This window comes from Acomys russatus, chromosome 30, assembly GCF_903995435.1.
Source record: "Acomys russatus chromosome 30, mAcoRus1.1, whole genome shotgun sequence".
Classification (NCBI taxonomy): Eukaryota; Metazoa; Chordata; class Mammalia; order Rodentia; family Muridae; genus Acomys; species Acomys russatus.
Window position 1 is genome coordinate 39,106,733 of NC_067166.1, and position 17,967 is coordinate 39,124,699.

General features: G+C 39.8%; 1 protein-coding gene across 1 annotated transcript in view; it reads left to right on the forward strand.

Moving 5' to 3' along the window:
• The window catches only part of Fam81b (family with sequence similarity 81 member B), a 102,464-nt gene that overhangs the window by 26,395 nt on the left and 58,102 nt on the right, over window positions 1–17,967 (forward strand). Inside the window, exons 6-7 of the mRNA XM_051172501.1 lie at window positions 1,162–1,291; window positions 7,242–7,348. Coding sequence (XP_051028458.1) covers window positions 1,162–1,291; window positions 7,242–7,348 — 237 coding nt within the window. The remainder of the gene's footprint in view (window positions 1–1,161; window positions 1,292–7,241; window positions 7,349–17,967) is intronic.

The following is a 17,967-nucleotide window of genomic DNA, read 5'->3' on the forward strand; positions in this document are numbered from 1 at the left end:
GTGAGTCCAGGGCAACCAAAGCTACACAGGGAAACCCTGTCTTAAAAAAATAATATATATATATATATATATATATATGTATATTAGTAATCCTAACATTTATGTTATTTGGTGTGACAGAAATGGTTCCTAGTAAGTAGCTATTATTTGATAGCAATTAAAAACAGTTGTTTTTACAGAACAACTGTCCAGGAAAGCTCTGAGCGTTGAGCCTTGCCAGGTTCTTACTGCTCTGTCCTCCATTTCTTCCGGCATGAGCAACAGCTGAAACTGATTGTTAATGCAGCAGGTAGCTTCTCCAAGACAGGCTTGCGAAACAGTAGAGGGGCAGGTGGTTCTGTGTTTTCTTCCCTGCCATTCTCTCTCTCTCTCACCAGGCTTCCTTCCCTAAAACACTCAGCACTAAGGACCAGTGTTCACTCAGGTGGCAATATGAACTGCCTTTTTCCTACGGGGCAACACCAATCTGAGGCCAGTCCAGGAAGAGAAGTTTTGTTAGATGCTAGGAGAACCGGACATTGTTTTTTGAAGATAGAGTAGAACATTTTGTTTGACTGAGACTTTTTTTCCTAGCCAAAAGAAAACTGGCAGCTGGGGGTTGAGAGAAAAACGTGGATTTAGAATGTGACAGAGAAATCAGAATTGCCTAAACAATAGGCAACTGAGCATATTACCCAAACACTAAAACCTATAAAAATCACTTAGCTTAGCCAGGCACTGTGGTGCATTCCTTTAATTTCAGCACTGATGAGACCAAGCACGTACATCTCTGTGAGTTCAGGGACAACCTGGTCTACATAGCAAGTTCCAGGCCAGCCAGAAGTACACAGTGAGACTTTGTTTAAAAAGAAAGGAAGGGAGGAAGCAAGGAGAGAAGGAAGGAAGGAAGGAAGGAAGGAAGGAAGGAAGGAAGGAAGGAAGGAAAAGGAAAGGAAAGGAAAGATTTTCCCCAGTCACTGTAGTTTTCCCAACAGTATCTCAGCACTGTGACTGGGCCAGTGTGACTAAACTAGGTTCTCTCCGTTTCTGCGTGCCCCCACATCTGCCAACATGCTACTCAGAGACCTGGAGAAATTTGGCATCAAGTAAACGCCCAGCTCCGGCTGTAGTTTACAGTCTGGGAGCCTGCTGACCTCACACACATTTCCATCCTGACTCTAGATGTGATTCAAGCATTGTGAAGCTTTCCGGGGACATCCAGTTCATCAGGCATGAGTGCCGGCAGGTTGAGAAGTCAGTTCAAGAACTCGTTTCTGCCATAGAAACCATTTCCAAGAACTTGGATGTGAAGGTAACTGAAAACAACAACAACAACAACAACAACAAACAAACAAAAAAAAAAAAACAGGATTTGTTGGACATTGTAAGTTACTGCCAGCAGTACCTTTTGATAGCTCCTCAAAAGGCCTACTCAAAAAAGAGAACCCTTTACCTCAACGGATTTAATCTGAAGCTCATTCATATGCATTATGAGCTCAGTCAGTTGAACCAACAAATATTTAGTGAGTGCCCTTCTGTGTCCACTGTGAGAATCGGCCGCTTCCATCCCTTGCTGACATTTGCTTACTTTCTGTCTGCTTTCTACACTGTAGAGATCAGGGTTATTCACAAAAGCAGCTCCCATGGAAGCTGTTATTATTGAAGGCCCAACATTAGTGTCGTTGGTAATGTTACCTGTCTATGCAAACCCTGTGGTAGGTTAGATCTTTTACAAGAAGCACACAAATCCTCAGACCTGCATCTTAAGCTCAGTTTCTTCACTGGACCTGCCTGTTGCCTGGGCTTTCTGATTGGCCCTTTCTGCCCACTGATAAGGAGCTACCCGCAAGTTGTTCCTTGACTGTAGATTTGTCCGTGTCCTGTCACTGTGTGACACTCTCATTTTCCAGGTAAGCTGCTTGCAGAGGGGCTTTCTTGCTGATACTTGTATTAGTCCAGACCCAAGAGAAGCAAATACAGTGAAGGAATCAGATGAGCAAGAGACTCACTGAGGGGATGTCTGGGAGGAATAGTGGGGGGAGCGCTGGATAAGGCAGGGGAATAGAAACCTGATTCCTGTGACATAAACAGGGGAGGAAGGACTCAATGGGATGCCTTGGGAGTCATCAAGTTCTCTGAGTGAAACTGTACCTGTGAGGCATGGTGCTCAGAGACAGCTGGGACCGCATGTGGGAAGGGTGCTCAGGGGACTCTGAATGCTACTGGTTTTATTTTTATTTATTTTTATTTTTTTTATTAATTTATTCTTGTTACATCTCAATGGTTATCTCATCCCTTGTATCCTCCCATTCTTCCCTCCCTCCCATTTTCCCATTATTCCCCTCCCCTATGACTGTTCCTGAGGGGGATTACCTCCCCCTGTATATGCTCATAGGGTATCAAGTCTCTTCTTGGTAACCTGCTGTCCTTCCTCTGAGTGCCACCAGGTCTCCCCCTCCAGGGGACATGGTCAAATGTGAGGCACCAGTGTACGTGAGAAAGTCATACCCCACTCTCCACTCAACTGTGGAGAATGTTCTGACCATTGGCTAGATCTGGGTAGGGGTTTTAAAGTTTACCACCTGTATTGTCCTTGGCTGGTGCCTATTAAGTAGTCAAGGCTAAGGACCAGGTTTGCCCCTTGCAGTAGTTGTCCGAGGCACGTGAAACTCTATTTCTGCACGCAAGTGGCTGGACTATGGCTCTGCATATTAATTTCCACCTAGCACAGTACACACGTGTAGCCTACGCTTTTCTTCTTGAATTGGGAGCCATTTGAAATTCCCTTCAGGTCGCAGGGCTGACTTGCAGATATTCACTGGTGCTGAGAAAGTTTGCCAGTGTCATGGGCTGTTACACACATCTGAATAAAATTTGTATTTTTCGTATCTTGCTGTAATCATTTGCACTTTACTTATTTGACTAGTAAAGAACAAATAAGTCATTTAGAAATAAATTATTAGGCCTGGAGAAGTGACTCGCTGGTTAAGAGTCCTCGTTGCTCTTCCAGAGGACCTGAATCTCACCCCCCCCATGCCCCTTTTCACCTCTTCCATTGCTAAGGCAATAACTGATTGGAAGATGCTGGTCCTTAGCATCCATCTACAGTGGGAGCCGTGGCTAATTCGTTCTCTGGGATTTGTTTAGGCTCGTGCGTGTTGTTGTCAGGTGTTTGTTTTAAATCCAGCTCTTGTGTCTAAAGGAATTTCCCCCCAAAGCTTCTGGAACTTCTTCTTTCCCATCCCTTATGTCACAAGTTATTTCCTTGTGATCAAGTTAGAACACTATCTGGAAATTATAGAGGTCAAATCTCATGCCCACCATGTGTGTTTCCCTTGGAGTCTGACTGTATGCAAATGTCTCTGCAATAAGTGTCTGAGCGCTTAACACATTACCAATTAGGTATCTGAGCTTTTAGCGTTGGCCATTAGGCTGAGGATATAATGGGGGAAGGACAGACTGTGACTAGGAAGAAAGAAAATGAAGAAATAATAAAACTGATTAATGAAGTGATGTCAATAGTACGTCTTTGCAGTATCACCAGATTGCCTATTACCTACCGAACGTTACAAACATAAGGACAATGAAGTGGACTACTTCCTATTACTGTTTTCATGAGAACGCTATAACTGTCATTTTGAATCTTTTTTTTTTAATTGAAAATAGATTCTTCTCTCATACAATACATGCCAAGTACAGATTCTTCTCTGTATCTTCGTCCTAGTTCCCCCCACCTCCTCTTTCCCCAGGATCCATTCCCCTTCCATTTTCTCTTCAGAAAAGAGCACATCTCCAAGAGGCAACAGCCAAACAGGACAAAACAAGACACAATATGGCATGGTGAAAGTCCTCATACCAAGGCTGGACAAGGAAACCCAATAGGAGGAAAAGAGTTTCAAGAGCAGGCAAAGAGTCAGAGCCACACACCTGCTCCCACTGTTAGGAGTCCCACAAAACCACAAAGCCAACAGCCATAACATACACAGAGGACCTGGTGCAGACCCATGTAGGTCCCATGCTTGACGCTTCAGTCTCTCTGGCCCATATAAGCCCTGCTTTGTTGACTTTGTGGGCCATGTTCTCCTAGTGTCCTCAATCCCCTCTTAATCCTACAGTCTTTCCTGCTGCCATCTGCTGCTGTAGCTTCTCTGATGATGGACAAGGCACTGATGAGTGTAGCAGAATATTTCATTGAGGTTTTTTTTGTTTTTTTTTTTTTTTTTTGTTTGGCTAGTTGTGTTTGATTCTACCCTAGGTCCCTGGTCTATCAAGTCTCCAGTTCCTCGCCATCCAGGCACTGTAGGGCATGAGCTCCTTCTCATCGTGTGGGCATCCAGCTAAACTAAATATTAATTGGTCACTCCCAAAAGTTCTGTGCCACTACTGCATCTTGTATGCAGTGTATCTTGTATTCAGGACAGGTTGTGGCTGGGTTGGTGTCTAGGTTTGTTTTCTCTTTCCATGGCCTACAGAATACCTTCTCATTACTAACAGACTAGAACGCAGGGGTGAATGCCCCAAGCTTGTACCAGCATGTCCTCAGCAATGGGTACCCACTGTCAGTTTTCTGAGAGTGACCTTCTGTCCTAGCTTTATCCTGGGTTGTTTAGGGATCTCCATAGGATCTCCTGGGCCAACAACCCAACAACTCAACCTAGTCCCACCACTGGAAGCCTTGCCTGGCCAAAAAAAAAAAAAAAAAAAAAAAAGATGATCAGTTCTGACTCCATATCCTGTCTTACTAGGAGTCCTCTCTAGGGTCACCCTTATAGAGTTCATGGTTTATGCTGCACTAAGTTTCCATACCATCTTCCTAATGCCACCCATCTCCAGTTTCAGCTGTCTCTCCACACATTATAATCCTCCATTTTACCATCCCTCCTGCTCCCATCCCAACCCATTCCCTGGTTCATCTGCCCCAAGTGGTGGATTTTTCCTTTGATGACTACGTCGTAATGCCCTTCTCCGTCTTTTTTGAATAATTTTGGCTTGAAGTCTACTTTATTATATATTAAAATGGCTGTACTAGCTTACATCCTTGGCTCCATTTACTTGAGATATCTTTTTCTAATCCTTTACCTGAGGTAATGTGTATTCTTTATCCTTGACATTGAGGTGTGTTTCTCTCTCTCTCTCTCTCTCTCTCTCTCTCTCTCTCTCTCTCTCTCTCTCTGTCATTCTTTGAGACAGGGTTTCTCTATATAGTCTTGGCTGTCCTGGAACTTGCTCTGTAGACCAGGCTGGCCTGAAACTCACAGATTTGCCTATCTCTGCTGCCCAAGTGCTGGGATTAAATGTATGCACCACCACCGCCCAGCAAGGTGTGTTTCTTGTGTGCAGAAGAAGGATGGATCCTGTTTTGTATTCATTCTGTTCTTCTGTGTCTTGTTGTTGAGGAATTGAAGCATTGATATTGAGAGCTATCAATAAATAGCTATTGTTGATTTCTGTTATTTTGTCGGTGGTGGTTGTGGTGTTGGTGGTGTGAGTGGGTGTTTCCCTGTGTTTTCATGGGTGTAGCTAATCTTGTTTTTTTGTTTTGTTTTGTTTTGTTTTGTTTTGTTTCTTATAGCACCTTTTGTAGGACTGGACTTGTAGATATATGTTGTTTAAATCTGATTTTATTACGTAATTTCCCATTTCCCCCATTTATGGTGATTGAAAGTTTTGCTGGGTATAGTAGTCTAGGCTCCCATTTGTGGTCTCTTAGAGTCGGCAACTCTTCTGTCAACACTCTTCTGGCTTTTAGAGTTTCTATTGGGAAGTCAGATGCAATTCTAATAAGTCTGTCTTTATATGTTATTTGATCTTTTTCCCTTGCAGTTTTTAATATTCTTTCTTTGTTCTGTATGTTTAGAGTTTTGATTATTATGTGATAATGAGACTTTCTTTTTAGTCCAATCCATTTGGTGTTGTGTATGCTTCTTGTATCTTTATAGGCATTGCCTTTCAGTAAGGAAATTTTTCTTTTATGATTTTATTGAAAATGTTTTCTATTGAGCTTAGATTATTCTCCTTCCTCTATTTCTATTATTTGTAGTTCATTTTTTCATAGTTTTCCAGATTTTCTGGATTGGGGGGTTCAGAATTATTTTAGATTAATATTTTCTTTAATGGACATATCCATTCCTATCATCACATCTTTAATGCCTGAGATTATCTCTTCCATCTCTTGTATTGTTCTGGTAAAGCTTTGCCTCCGTGGTTCCTGCTCAAACTCCTAAAAATTTTCATTTTCTGGATTCCCTTAGTTTTTGTTTTCTTTATTACTTCTATATCCATTTTCAGGTCTTGAACATTTTTGTTTCCCTCTGCTGTATGTTTTTTGTTTGTTGGCTTGTTTGCTTGCTTTTTTGTAAATAGATTTTTTTTATTTCCTCCAATTGTTTGTTGTGTTTTCCTGAATTCCTTTAGGGATTTATTAATTTTCCTAATTAAGGATATATATCATCTTCATAAAGATGGTTTGATTGTTATTGTCTTATGCTTCAGCTATGTTAGACTATTCAGGGCCTGGTGGGACAGCTAGACTCTGGTGGAGGCATACTGCGCTGGCTGTCATTTATTGTGTTTTTATGCTAGTGTCTAGGCATCTGGGTTTGAGGTGATTATAGGTCTAGGTGTTGATGTCTCTGTCTTTTTTGGGTGAGAGTTTTATTTCTTGGTTTCTGAATCCTCTCTAGATTTTCAGAGAGTGTTGGATGAGTGCTGCCTGTTTTCCTTTTCCGCTAGCCTGGTTTGTTCACAGGGGAGGGAGTGGGGGGTGAAATGCTTGCTGGTGTTGGAGGCTGTGGGAAGAGGAGGCAATGAGAAAATTATTGAGGGATCTACAAGAGGCATAGACAGGGAATGGAGAGCTGCCCCTGATGCTCTGTTCCAGTGCTAGAGGTGACCATGAGAATTGTGTCTTGAGTAACAGGAATGAGTAAGGTCTGAAGATAGCCTGCCTGTTTTTCTGGCAGATGTGGCCTGTGGTTGATCAGAGGATGCTGGGACACAATGATAAGGTGGGAAGGGCAGAGGGAATAATTTGTGGGACCCACAGGAGGTATGGTGGAGCGTACATCACTAGAGGCCACTCTGAGAACTGGGTCTGTGGCAATAGCAAGTATGGGGGAAGGTCTGTGGGCAGCCTACCTGGTCTTGTGGCAAGTGAATAGTTTCTAATGCAGGCAAGCTCTGGAATTCTTCAGAAAGAACATATAAGTTCATAAGTGCTGGTGGTTTTGCTCTCACACACAAACATCTTGTACTTCCATTAGGTAATGCAGCTCTTAGGAAAGATAGAGGCATCTACATCTGAGCACACATCAAACTTAAAGATGGTCCAGGGAGATTATCAGCATGAAATGAACCTCTTGGAATTCAAGTAAGTGAATGGATCATTTTTAATTCTCTTAAGTGAATATCAAAGAGTTTTGCATAATGAAAGCACTGGCAATAGATAAAACCTATTCCAGAAATTTGAGCCTGGACAAGAAATAAAGTGATAAATCAATTCAGAGGACATTCTACAATAAGGTAATTTATACAATGTTCAAAGGGGAATAAATGTGAATATTTATTTTAACATAAATTAAATTATTTACATTTTTAATTATTACATTTATTTATTTATGGAGGTATTTTTGGCAATCATAGGAGGACTTGCAGGTGTTGAGTCTCTCCTTTTATCACGTGAGTTCCAGAGTTCAACTCAGGTTATCAGGTTTGGTGCCAAGCACCTTTACTCACTGAGTCGTCTCATCAGTCCATGAATATCAGCTTTACTGTTTCCTTTGTGTATCAACTGATATATGAAACATTCTCTAATATTTCCTACAGTGTAATTTAATTTATTACCAATTTTATATTAAAATGTATCAGTGTGAAGTTTTACTGAACACAAATTGATTACCAAAGATTATCTAAAATCTCTAGAACACTTTTGGTTTATTTATGCTTCTTCTGTGGCTGCTCACTCAGTGCTTTTTACCCTTTCTGGTATTTACAACTTCTGAACTGAATTTTCCTCTACTTGAAAGAGAATGTAATAAACAGGATTAAACAAATGTTTGAGTGACTGACATCGTTCTCAAGGCTCCCTTTCTTGCTTAAATGACCACTGTGTCACAGAAATACAGCACAAAGGAAAATTCTAGTTACTTAGAGACCATGATCTTAGCATTCCTTGTATCTTGTTCTTTTGCCTCTCTGTCCCATATTGCCTAGGAAATGCCAACCTGTCTGTATTCTCTGCATCTCTTCTGTATTCCCACATAAGAGACGCCACAGTATTTGTACTCCAAAGTCACAAAGCTAACACACGACAGTATGCCATAATGTGAATTTACTTTACTTTATTCATATTAAAATGGAAAATGTATGTAACAAAAAGATGATAAATTATTACTAAATCTTGGAGAAAAGAATTTGTCAAGTAAATGAATATAAATTTCTTTATGTTGAGGACAACACTTTCAGATTATGAAGTTTCCTGCCCATTAAGACTACTCAGTAAGCAGCTGTGGGGTTGATCTAATTTGTCCCCTTATTTTTGGAATACAGCAAAGAAAAATATTCAAAGGGAAAGTGAAAATCCAGACATTTTAAGATATACAATTTAATATATAAGCTTTTGCAGCTACCATGGAAGTTAACATCGAGGGCCCTAAAAACAAAACAAAGCAAAACAAACAAACAAACAAACAAAAAAAACCCTAAAAATAGAATTGCCATATGACCCTGCTATTCCACTCTTGAGTACATGAAGGGCACTTAGTCAAGATGCCACAGAAACACTTGCACATCTGTGTTTGTCACTGTTCTTGTTACAACTGAAAAATGGAAGGAGACTAGATCTCCATCAATACATGAAAGAATAAAAAGCACTGTAGTACATACTCAGTGGAATCTCCTTCAGTTATAAAGAAATCATGAAATTTATGGGGAAGTGGAATTGAAGAAGATTATGTTAAGTGAAATAAACCACACTCAGAAAGACAAACATTGCATATTTTCTGTCATGGGTGAAATCTTTAAGAGGGGGAGAAAGAGAGAGAGAGTAAAGATAGTGGATGGAATCCCTGTGATGTCAAAGCAGATGTCAAAGACTGTCTGGGGAAGGGGGGAGACCATAAAGAGGGGAGAGAAGAAGAGTGAGTGACAGGCATAAATAAGAGCTGCGCTAGGGGGTGGGGAGGGGGCAGAGGCAGAGGGATCACTGGAGTTTGAGGCCAGCTTGGCTTACAGAGCCAGTTCCAGGATGACCAGGGCTTGAAACAAAACAAATAAACAAAAAGAAGTATAAAAGTGCCATACTAAAGCCCATTGCTTTGCATGTCAACTTTACATTTTAATTAGCATAATAAGATAATAATTTCTAGGTTCAGGTTCAAGAGTATACGTCTTAAAAACGTATAAGGAACTTTCAAGTAAAAAAAAAAAAAAAACAGCGAAATAAACCAGACCCAAAGTCTATACATCCCAGTGAACTTCACACAGTTAACTGGTTGGATTTTATAAGTTTCTTTCTTAACTAGTATATAGAAGTCTGCATTTTATCAGCAACATAGACAGAGGTCTTTCCATATGCTCTCACTAGAACTGGGTTTGCTTCCCTAGTAATGTTTGCAGCCTACCAGATTAAAAAAAAAAAAAAGTATGTGTTTTAATCTACATCCTTTTCACTGTTTGACTTTCCTTTCCTGAGATTTGCCTATTCTTATCATTTGTCAAATTTTGCATCAAAATTTTAAAGTCATTTCTTTAGTACCTTGAAGAATTCCTTCCCACTAGGATTGTTGGTCTTTTGACTGAGATGTGTGTTGCAAGTGCATTTTGAATAAATGCAAAGTAAGGTGGGGATGCTATTTAGGGCAGAGGATCTCTGCTTTAACGTGGCATGTTACATTTTAACATTGATCAAAATTGCTCTTAAACAACAGTAAGTGCTTCTGAAACTTTCCAAAAGCATAAAAGTCACTACTAATATTAGAATTTTGAGACATATAAATTTACATTTTGAGTGAATTTTGTATGGAATTTACTTTTTTTTCTCTGTAAACGAAGCATGGTCTCTAAACAAAAGAAGTGGCTTCAACAAATATTTTCATGACCTTAAGACTAAATTTAAATAAGCAAGTTCGCTTTAGCAAATTTTTCAATTAAACAAGTTTAGTTGAACTTAGAAACCTCCATGTCATGCGGCTGCTTCCTAGCGATGCCTATAATTTCGCCTCCTATCACCAGACCTAACAACAGACATGCGCGCTGGAGTTCTCCATGGCGCCATCTCCTTCCTGAGGCAGCTTAGTCAGCTGTTCCACTAAGCAATATGTTAAGTCAACAATTCAGTGCTTTCATATTGCGTCTGTCCAGCATGAAAAGCAGCCAGCTCCTCTCTAAATGGTTCTTACTGCTGGTGCTGCTTAGCAGACTGCGATTTATAAGAAAAGAAAAGGTTACTTGGTCAGTCATGAGAAAGCACGAAAGCCAGTCTTATTACCTAACTTTGAGAATGTTTTCATGGTAGAAAACTGTAAAGTATCCAAGACAGGACTCTGGGATACCCATCTTTGCATAATTAGCGCACCACATAATCAAACACAAATAGGAGCTGAGGAATAAATGGGTGAGCTTCAAGAATTTATATATGTCTCTTATCGCAGAGGTGGGAAGAAAGCATAGGTAGCTAAACACAGGTTAAGCAAGAGTCGCACTCTTAAATGACATACACAGGAAAATAAACATATAGTAGTTGTTTATAAATACCTACCAGTCATTGAGACCTCAAGATTTGCAGTGCACCCAGCCCCGCATCTCAAGTCATTTTACTACTCAAAAGACAGGACATTTTGAATTATTGTGGTTAAGTAAGATGCCCAAATCACACAAGCAGTAAGTGTCTAATTTACTAAAAGCCCAGGAAGTTACTTTATGTACATTATTTCTCTAAGACAGTCAATTTTGTTTGCTTGATTATTTGGCCCAGTGCTGGAGATCAAACCCAAGGCCTTATACATTCTAGATGGATATTCTATTACTACATTCCTGCCCCTTAACATAACTTAAGAGAACTAATAGAAATAAACTTAGGAGAAAAATATATTCCTTACAATTAATTTCTCATTTTTGACATGAAGTTCAAACCTGACTCAATCACCCACGAAACAGCACATTGCCCACCATATACACGTAAAAAATTATAAAATGTGAAAATATTGTTTGTGTTTATAAATTCTTTTAAAAAACATTGTTTTTTTCTACCCTTTTCTTCCTTTTTAATGTTTTTACATTCAATTTCTCAAAGCCACAGTCAGAATTATTTGTAAAAATTTTTAAATCTTCTAATGATGTTCATTCAGTGAATTCTTTAGGACATGGAATTGGGTTCATTAGTGGCCCTGGTACACTGGTGCAAGATGGAGCTGCTTGTTTATTTAAGTTTGTCAACCATAATCAAGGCACTCGCACCATTAGCCCTGAGCTGTGCGGGGCCTGCCCCTGCAGAGCTTTCCATCTCCAGTTAGGTTTTGCTGTACTGCCCTTGCTGTGAAGTTTAGCCTGGTTTCCTTTATATAAAAATTAAACAAACCCAGGATGAATAGCCTGCATTCTGTAGATTATGTAGATTAAATTATTTAGATTATTCTGTAGCTTAAATTATTTAGATTTTTCTGTAGATTAAATTATGAACTTTGACCATATTTTAAAAGTCTGCCTTTTGTCTTTAAAATTTTTTTAAAGGAACTATCTACCTACCAACCTACCCACCTATTGTCTGCCTATCATCTATCTATCATCTACCTACCTACCTATCTACTCCTGGCTGAACTACTTTTTACACCCAGTAGAGTAACTGTAAATGTCATAAACTAAACTAACGATGTTGCAGTTTTTAACTATTAGTTCTATAATATATAAAATTAAAGATAATCATGCCCATGATATTAAGGAAAATTTTAAGCAAAAAGTTACACACGATTTTATTTTTTCTTTGAAGGAAGATGCATTTCAAAAATGTTCCTGTTTTAATATGCTACCAGCAGATGGAGTCTGATTTCCAATGTTACCAGGAAAGTCAATCTCCAGTTGGAGACTGGCCTTATAACAAAAGAGACACAATAGTAATTGTGTTTCTGGCTTTAATTCCAGAATGTTAGTTAGCAACATACCCTTCCAGAAGATATTACTTGGGCATAGTTAGTTTTTCTTGTTTAGAGAGACAGTCATACTGCGTATGTGATAAGGGAGCAAATGCTCACACTCATTACAAGCAAAGGTGATCCTAGAAGAGGCTACAGGAACAGAAGATGAGGAACTACACATTAAAATTTGCAGTTTCACTGCTGAATTACTTTATGCTCTTATCTTCAACCCAAAGCAAATACTCTGACAGCAGCAGAACTAGAGAAACACTCAACTTTACATACTTTCATAACTCGTGTTCGTTACAATGCATTTTGTCCTTTCTTATCCCTGCATATTTACATGCTTGTTTTTTCTCGTCATATTATACTGAACACATATATGCCAGTTTATTTCCACACAGTAAAATTTGGAAAACAGTTTCCTAGTGTAATACAATCCCCAGTGCAGAAGGCATAACTACATCAAAACCCAACTCAAAGTACTTTGCTGAAAGTGTTTATCAGCTATAGGAGCTTTCTGGTAGAATTTTCAGGGTCATTTATGTATATTCCCATATCATAAAGAGGTATTGAATTTTGTCAAGGACTTTTTCAGCACCTAATGAGATGATCATGTGATTTTTTTCATTTACTTTGTTTGTATGGTAGATGACATTTACTGATTTCTGTATATTGAACCATCCTTGCATCTCTGGAATGGAGCCTACTTGATCTTGGTGATCTTTTTTGAAATGTTCTTAGAGTTGGTTTGTAAATATTGAATATTTTTACATCTATGTTCATAGGGGATATTGGTCTATAATTTCCTTTTTTTTGTTGAGTCTTTGTGTGTTACCACAAAGTGCCACGGGTAACTGTGGCCTCATAGAATGGATTGAGCAATGTTGCTTCTGTTTTTATTTTGTGCAATCATTTGAGGAGTATTGGCATTAACTCTATTTTAAAAGTCTGGTATAATTCTGTGCTAAAACAATTTGACTTGGGGTAAGATAGGGAGATTTTTAATGACTGCTTCTATTTCACTAGAAGCTATAGGTCTGTTTAAATTTGGATATTTGTTTGGAGCATAGGTGCTAAGAATTCAAATGTCATCTTGGCTAATTTTTCATTTGATGAGTATGAGGTGTCCTTCCCCATCTCTTTTGATTAGATTTGGCTGAGGTCTGTTTTGTTAGATATTAAAATTGACATAGCAGCTTATTAAGAGTTTACAACTCTTCTGTTAATACCCTTCTGGCTTTTAGAGTCTCTATTGAGAAGTCAGGTGTAATTCTAATAGGTCTTTCTTTATATGTTACTTGATCTTTTTTTCCCTTGTAGCTTTTTTTTTTATAAGATTTATTTATTTATTGTGTATACAGTGTTCTGCTGGCATGTACACCTGCAGGCCCAGGAGAGGGCACCAGATCTCATTATAGATGGTTGTGAGCTACCATGTGGTTGCTGGGACCTGAACTCAGGGCCTCTGGAAGAGTAGTCAGTGCCCTTAACCTCTGAGCCATCTCACCAGCCCTCCCTTTGTGCCTTTTAATATTATTTCTTTGTCTGTATATTTAGTGTTTTGAGTATTATTTGGTTAGGGTTTTGTTTTTTGTTTTTTTTGTGTTTTTTTGTTTTGTTTTGTTTTTTTTAGTCCACTCTATTTGGTGTTGTGTATACTTCTTGTATCTTTACAGGCATCTTTAGGTTAGGAAAATTTTCTTCTATGATTTTGTTGAAAATATTTTCTGGGGAAAATAAACAATAAAAATAAAATTAAAAAAAAAGAAATATTTTCTGGGACTTTGAGTTGGGATTCTTCTCCTTCCTGTTATTCATATCCTATTATTTATAGGTTTGGTTTTTTTCATAGTTTCCCAGATTTTTGACAGGTTATTTTTTACATTTAATATTTTCACTGATGGATGTATCCATTTCTTCTATCATTTCTTCAGTGCCCAAGATTCTTTGGTTTTATTCCTTGTAATCTGTTGGTGAAGCTTGCTCTGTGGTTCCGATTCAAATTCCTAATTTTTTTTCATTTCCAGGATTCTCTCAGTTTGTGTTTTCTTTATTGATTCTACTTCCAATTTTGGGTCTTGAGCAATTTTATTTCTTTCCTTCCACTGTTTGTGCTTTCTTGGGTTTCTTTAAGGGATTTATTCATTTCCCCCCAGATGTTTGTGTTTTCCTTATTTTTAAAGGGATTTATTCATTTCCTCCTTACGGACCTCTATCATCTTCATACAGTTGGAATAAACAGGGCCTGTTTTGGTTAGACAGTGGGGCTCTAGTGGAAACATATTGCCCTGACTGTTATTGGTTGTCTTTTTAAAGCTGGTATCTAGGCAGCTGGATTTAAGATGATTATAGGTCTAGTGGCTGGTTTCTGGATTTGTCTTTGTTGTATGGCTTTTTTGTTCCTTGATTTTCATTTCCTCTCTGGATTTTCGGAGATGTAAATGAAATGATGATGGCTGTTTGCCTTTTTTCCTGGCCTGCTCCAGTGCTGTGTTCAAAAGGAGTGCCTGCTGATGTTGTGGGTGGGATTACTGGTATGAATTAGGAAGAAAGGTTGGGTGAGAAGTTGTTTGTGATCCACTGGGGACGCATCAGAAGGAAAAGGAGACTGCATTAGGTTTTCTATTATAGAGCAGGGGAGAGACTAGGAGGATTGGATCAAGGGGTGGAGATCTGCTATCAGTCTATTTCCCTGACCAGTGCATCCCATCCCTTGAGTTAGCAGGGGCTGCCTGCTGGGGTTGCGGTCTGGGACAAAGCAACAAGTGGGGGAAGGAGGTTAGAAGGGAAAGATCTTTGGGATCCACAGAAGATGGGGACAGACGGTCAGGGCAGACTGCCATAAATGTTCTGCTGCAGAGCTGGGGATGAGCGTGGGGGACTGGATTTGGGGAACAGGGAGAAAAGACCGGTAGTCAGCCTACCTGGTTTCCTAGCAGGAGGGGCCTATGAGTTAACAGGGTTGCCTGCTGGAGCTGGAGGCGCAGTGCCGGCGCGATACAGAGCAAGGAGTGGGCGGGGTTAGGAGGGGATGGTCTGTGGGATCTACAGGAGATGCGGGCAGAGGGGCAAGGAAGCTGCAGTTGATAGTCTGTTGCAGAGCTAGGAATGAGACTGGAGGATTGGATTTGAATGTGGAGGATGGTAAAGGTCTTTACTTGCCTTACCTGTCTGCCTGGCCTGCTCAGAAGATGTGTTCTCGGGGAATGCCAGCTGGCGTAGGAGACTGGGATAATGGAATGAGTTGGTGGACAGAAGGCTAGGGGGAGATTTTTGTGATCTGCTCGGGGTGGAGTCGGAGAGGAAAGGAAGACAGACCACGGCTGGCTTTCTGCTACAGAGCTGGAGTGAAACTGGCGGATTGCATCTGGGGGAGCAGGAGAGAGTGGATCCATCTCAGTCCGTCCACTCATTTCCCCGGCAGATGCAGGCTTTGGGTCCAGACCAATTTCTTTGATGAACACATCAAGAATTCAGAAACACACAAAGAAGATTATATCCCAGGCAAGATTGGCTTAACACACGTAAGTCAATAAATGTAACACACCATAAAATAACCCCAAGGACAAAAACCACACAATTATTTCAATTGATGCTAAGAGGGAATTTGACAAAGTTCAACATGCCTCTGTGATAAAATTTCTGGATATGGGAGATATAGATAGAATGTACCTCAAAATAATAAAGGCTACAGACCTGCACCCAAGATTATGTTAAATAGAGAGAAATTGAGAACATTTCTCTAAAATCAAAAATGATACAAAGCTATTCATCCACTCTCCTCTGTCTTATTGATATGTAGCTCAAAGTCTTAGTCACAGCAATTAGATAAGGGAAATGCACCAAGGGACAACAACAGGAAGGCGAGGACTCAAGGTATCCCTCTCTACAGAGGACATGGTTCTTTACTTAAGAAATACTATTGAGTCTACTAGAAAATTCTTGGACCCTATAATAAACCTTTGCAGTAATGCTGTTGCAAGATACAGAATCAGTATGTATTTTAAAAACAACAACAAACTACCTTCCATCTATACTAATTAGCTATTCTCAAAAAAAAAAAAAAAAAGTTAGGAAAATATTCTATTAAAAATAGCTTCCCCACAAATCACCATGACTCTGGAAGAGCTTCCATTACCCATAGATCAGTGCCTCGTTCATCCATCATCAGAGAAGCTTCCTCCTACAGTAAGATGGGAACGAACACAGAGACCCACAACTGGGCAATGCACAGAGAGTGGAGACCTTGGAACACTCGTCCTTAGGAATGTCTTCCTCAAACCCCTCACCTCAGGGGTCAGGAAATTATGTGGAAAAGGAGGTAGAAATATTGTAAGAGCCAGAGGGGATGGAAGACACCAAGGTTACCGTATCTTCCACACACAACAGGAACAACACACACAGGAACTCAGATGCTATGGCATTGTGCCCAGGGCCTGCACAGGTTCAATTCAGACAGGATCCCAGCACTGGGAGGGGAAGTGGACACAAGCCACGATCCTTAACCAAGAAAATATGTCCAATTGACAAGCACTTGCAAAGGAAAAATGGGGAAAACTTACTGAGTGTATTAAGCACATGTAAGCGCAGGCCCCATGCCCAGCAGAAGGCCAATAAAAAACAAATGTTGCTATTTTAGAACTTTTGACTCATATGCTTTGTTTGGACATTTTGTTTTGATGGCCTTTTGCTGGTATAATACGTTTCCAGTTTTGTTTTTTTATGGAATGTGTGTGTGTGTTTCTTATGGGAGGGTTTATGGTTTGTTTGTTTGTTTGTTTGTTTGTTTGTTTTGGTACCTGTTTTCTAGAGAGGAGGAGAAAGGGCATGGATTTTGGTGGGTGGAGAGAATTTTTTCTCTCTTTCTTTTTCATTCTTTGTTAGAGGCAAGGTTTCTCCGTGTAGCCTTGGCTGTCCAGGACTTCCTTTGTATACCAGGCTTTCCTTGAACTCACAAAGTTCCACCTGCCTCTGCCTTCCTGAGTGCTGGGATTATGGGCATGTGGCACCATGCACAGCTGCATGGAATTTTTTTCATTAAAAATATTCCCCCCAAAATTAAGTACTTTGGGAAATATCTAACTAAGGAACTGAAAGACTTTGACAAGAAAAAATTTAATATATTGAAAATATAAACCACAGAAGATCTAAATGATGGAAAACCAATTTCATGCACCTGGGCAGGAATAGTTAATATTGTGCACATGTCTATATTACCAAAACCAGTGTTAAACAGATTTAAATTGAAAATTTATCAAAACTCCCATGTCACATTTCACAGGTATAGGGGAAACAATACAAGAATTCATATAGAACCACAAAACGCAAACAGCCAAAGCAATCCTAAGGAACAGAAATAATGGTTGAAATATTACAATACCCGACCTCAAATGTAACACATGGAGTTACAATAATAAAGACAGCTTGGTGCTGGCATAAAAAAATAGACAGACCACGGCAATAGAACAGAGAGCCGAGATATAAAATGGCAAAGCTATGCCCACTTGTTTTTTGACAAAGGAGGATGGTGGTTTGAATGAGAATGTCCCAAGAGCCCAGTTGTTTGAGATGCTTGGTCTCTAGTTAATGGAATTGTTTGGGAAGGATTAGAAGGTGTGGTCTAGTCGGAGAAAGTGTGTTACTAGGCATGGGCTTTGAGGTTTCAAAAGCCCACATCAGGCCCAAGGTATGTATCTCTCTCTCTCTCTCTCTCTCTCTCTCTCTCTCTCTCTCTCTCTCTCTCTCTCTCTCTCTCTCTCCTCTCTCTCTCTGACTATGGATAATGATATGTGTCTCAGCTATTGCTCCCGTGCCAAGTATGCCACCATGCCACCTGGCAGATCAGGACGGCCTAACC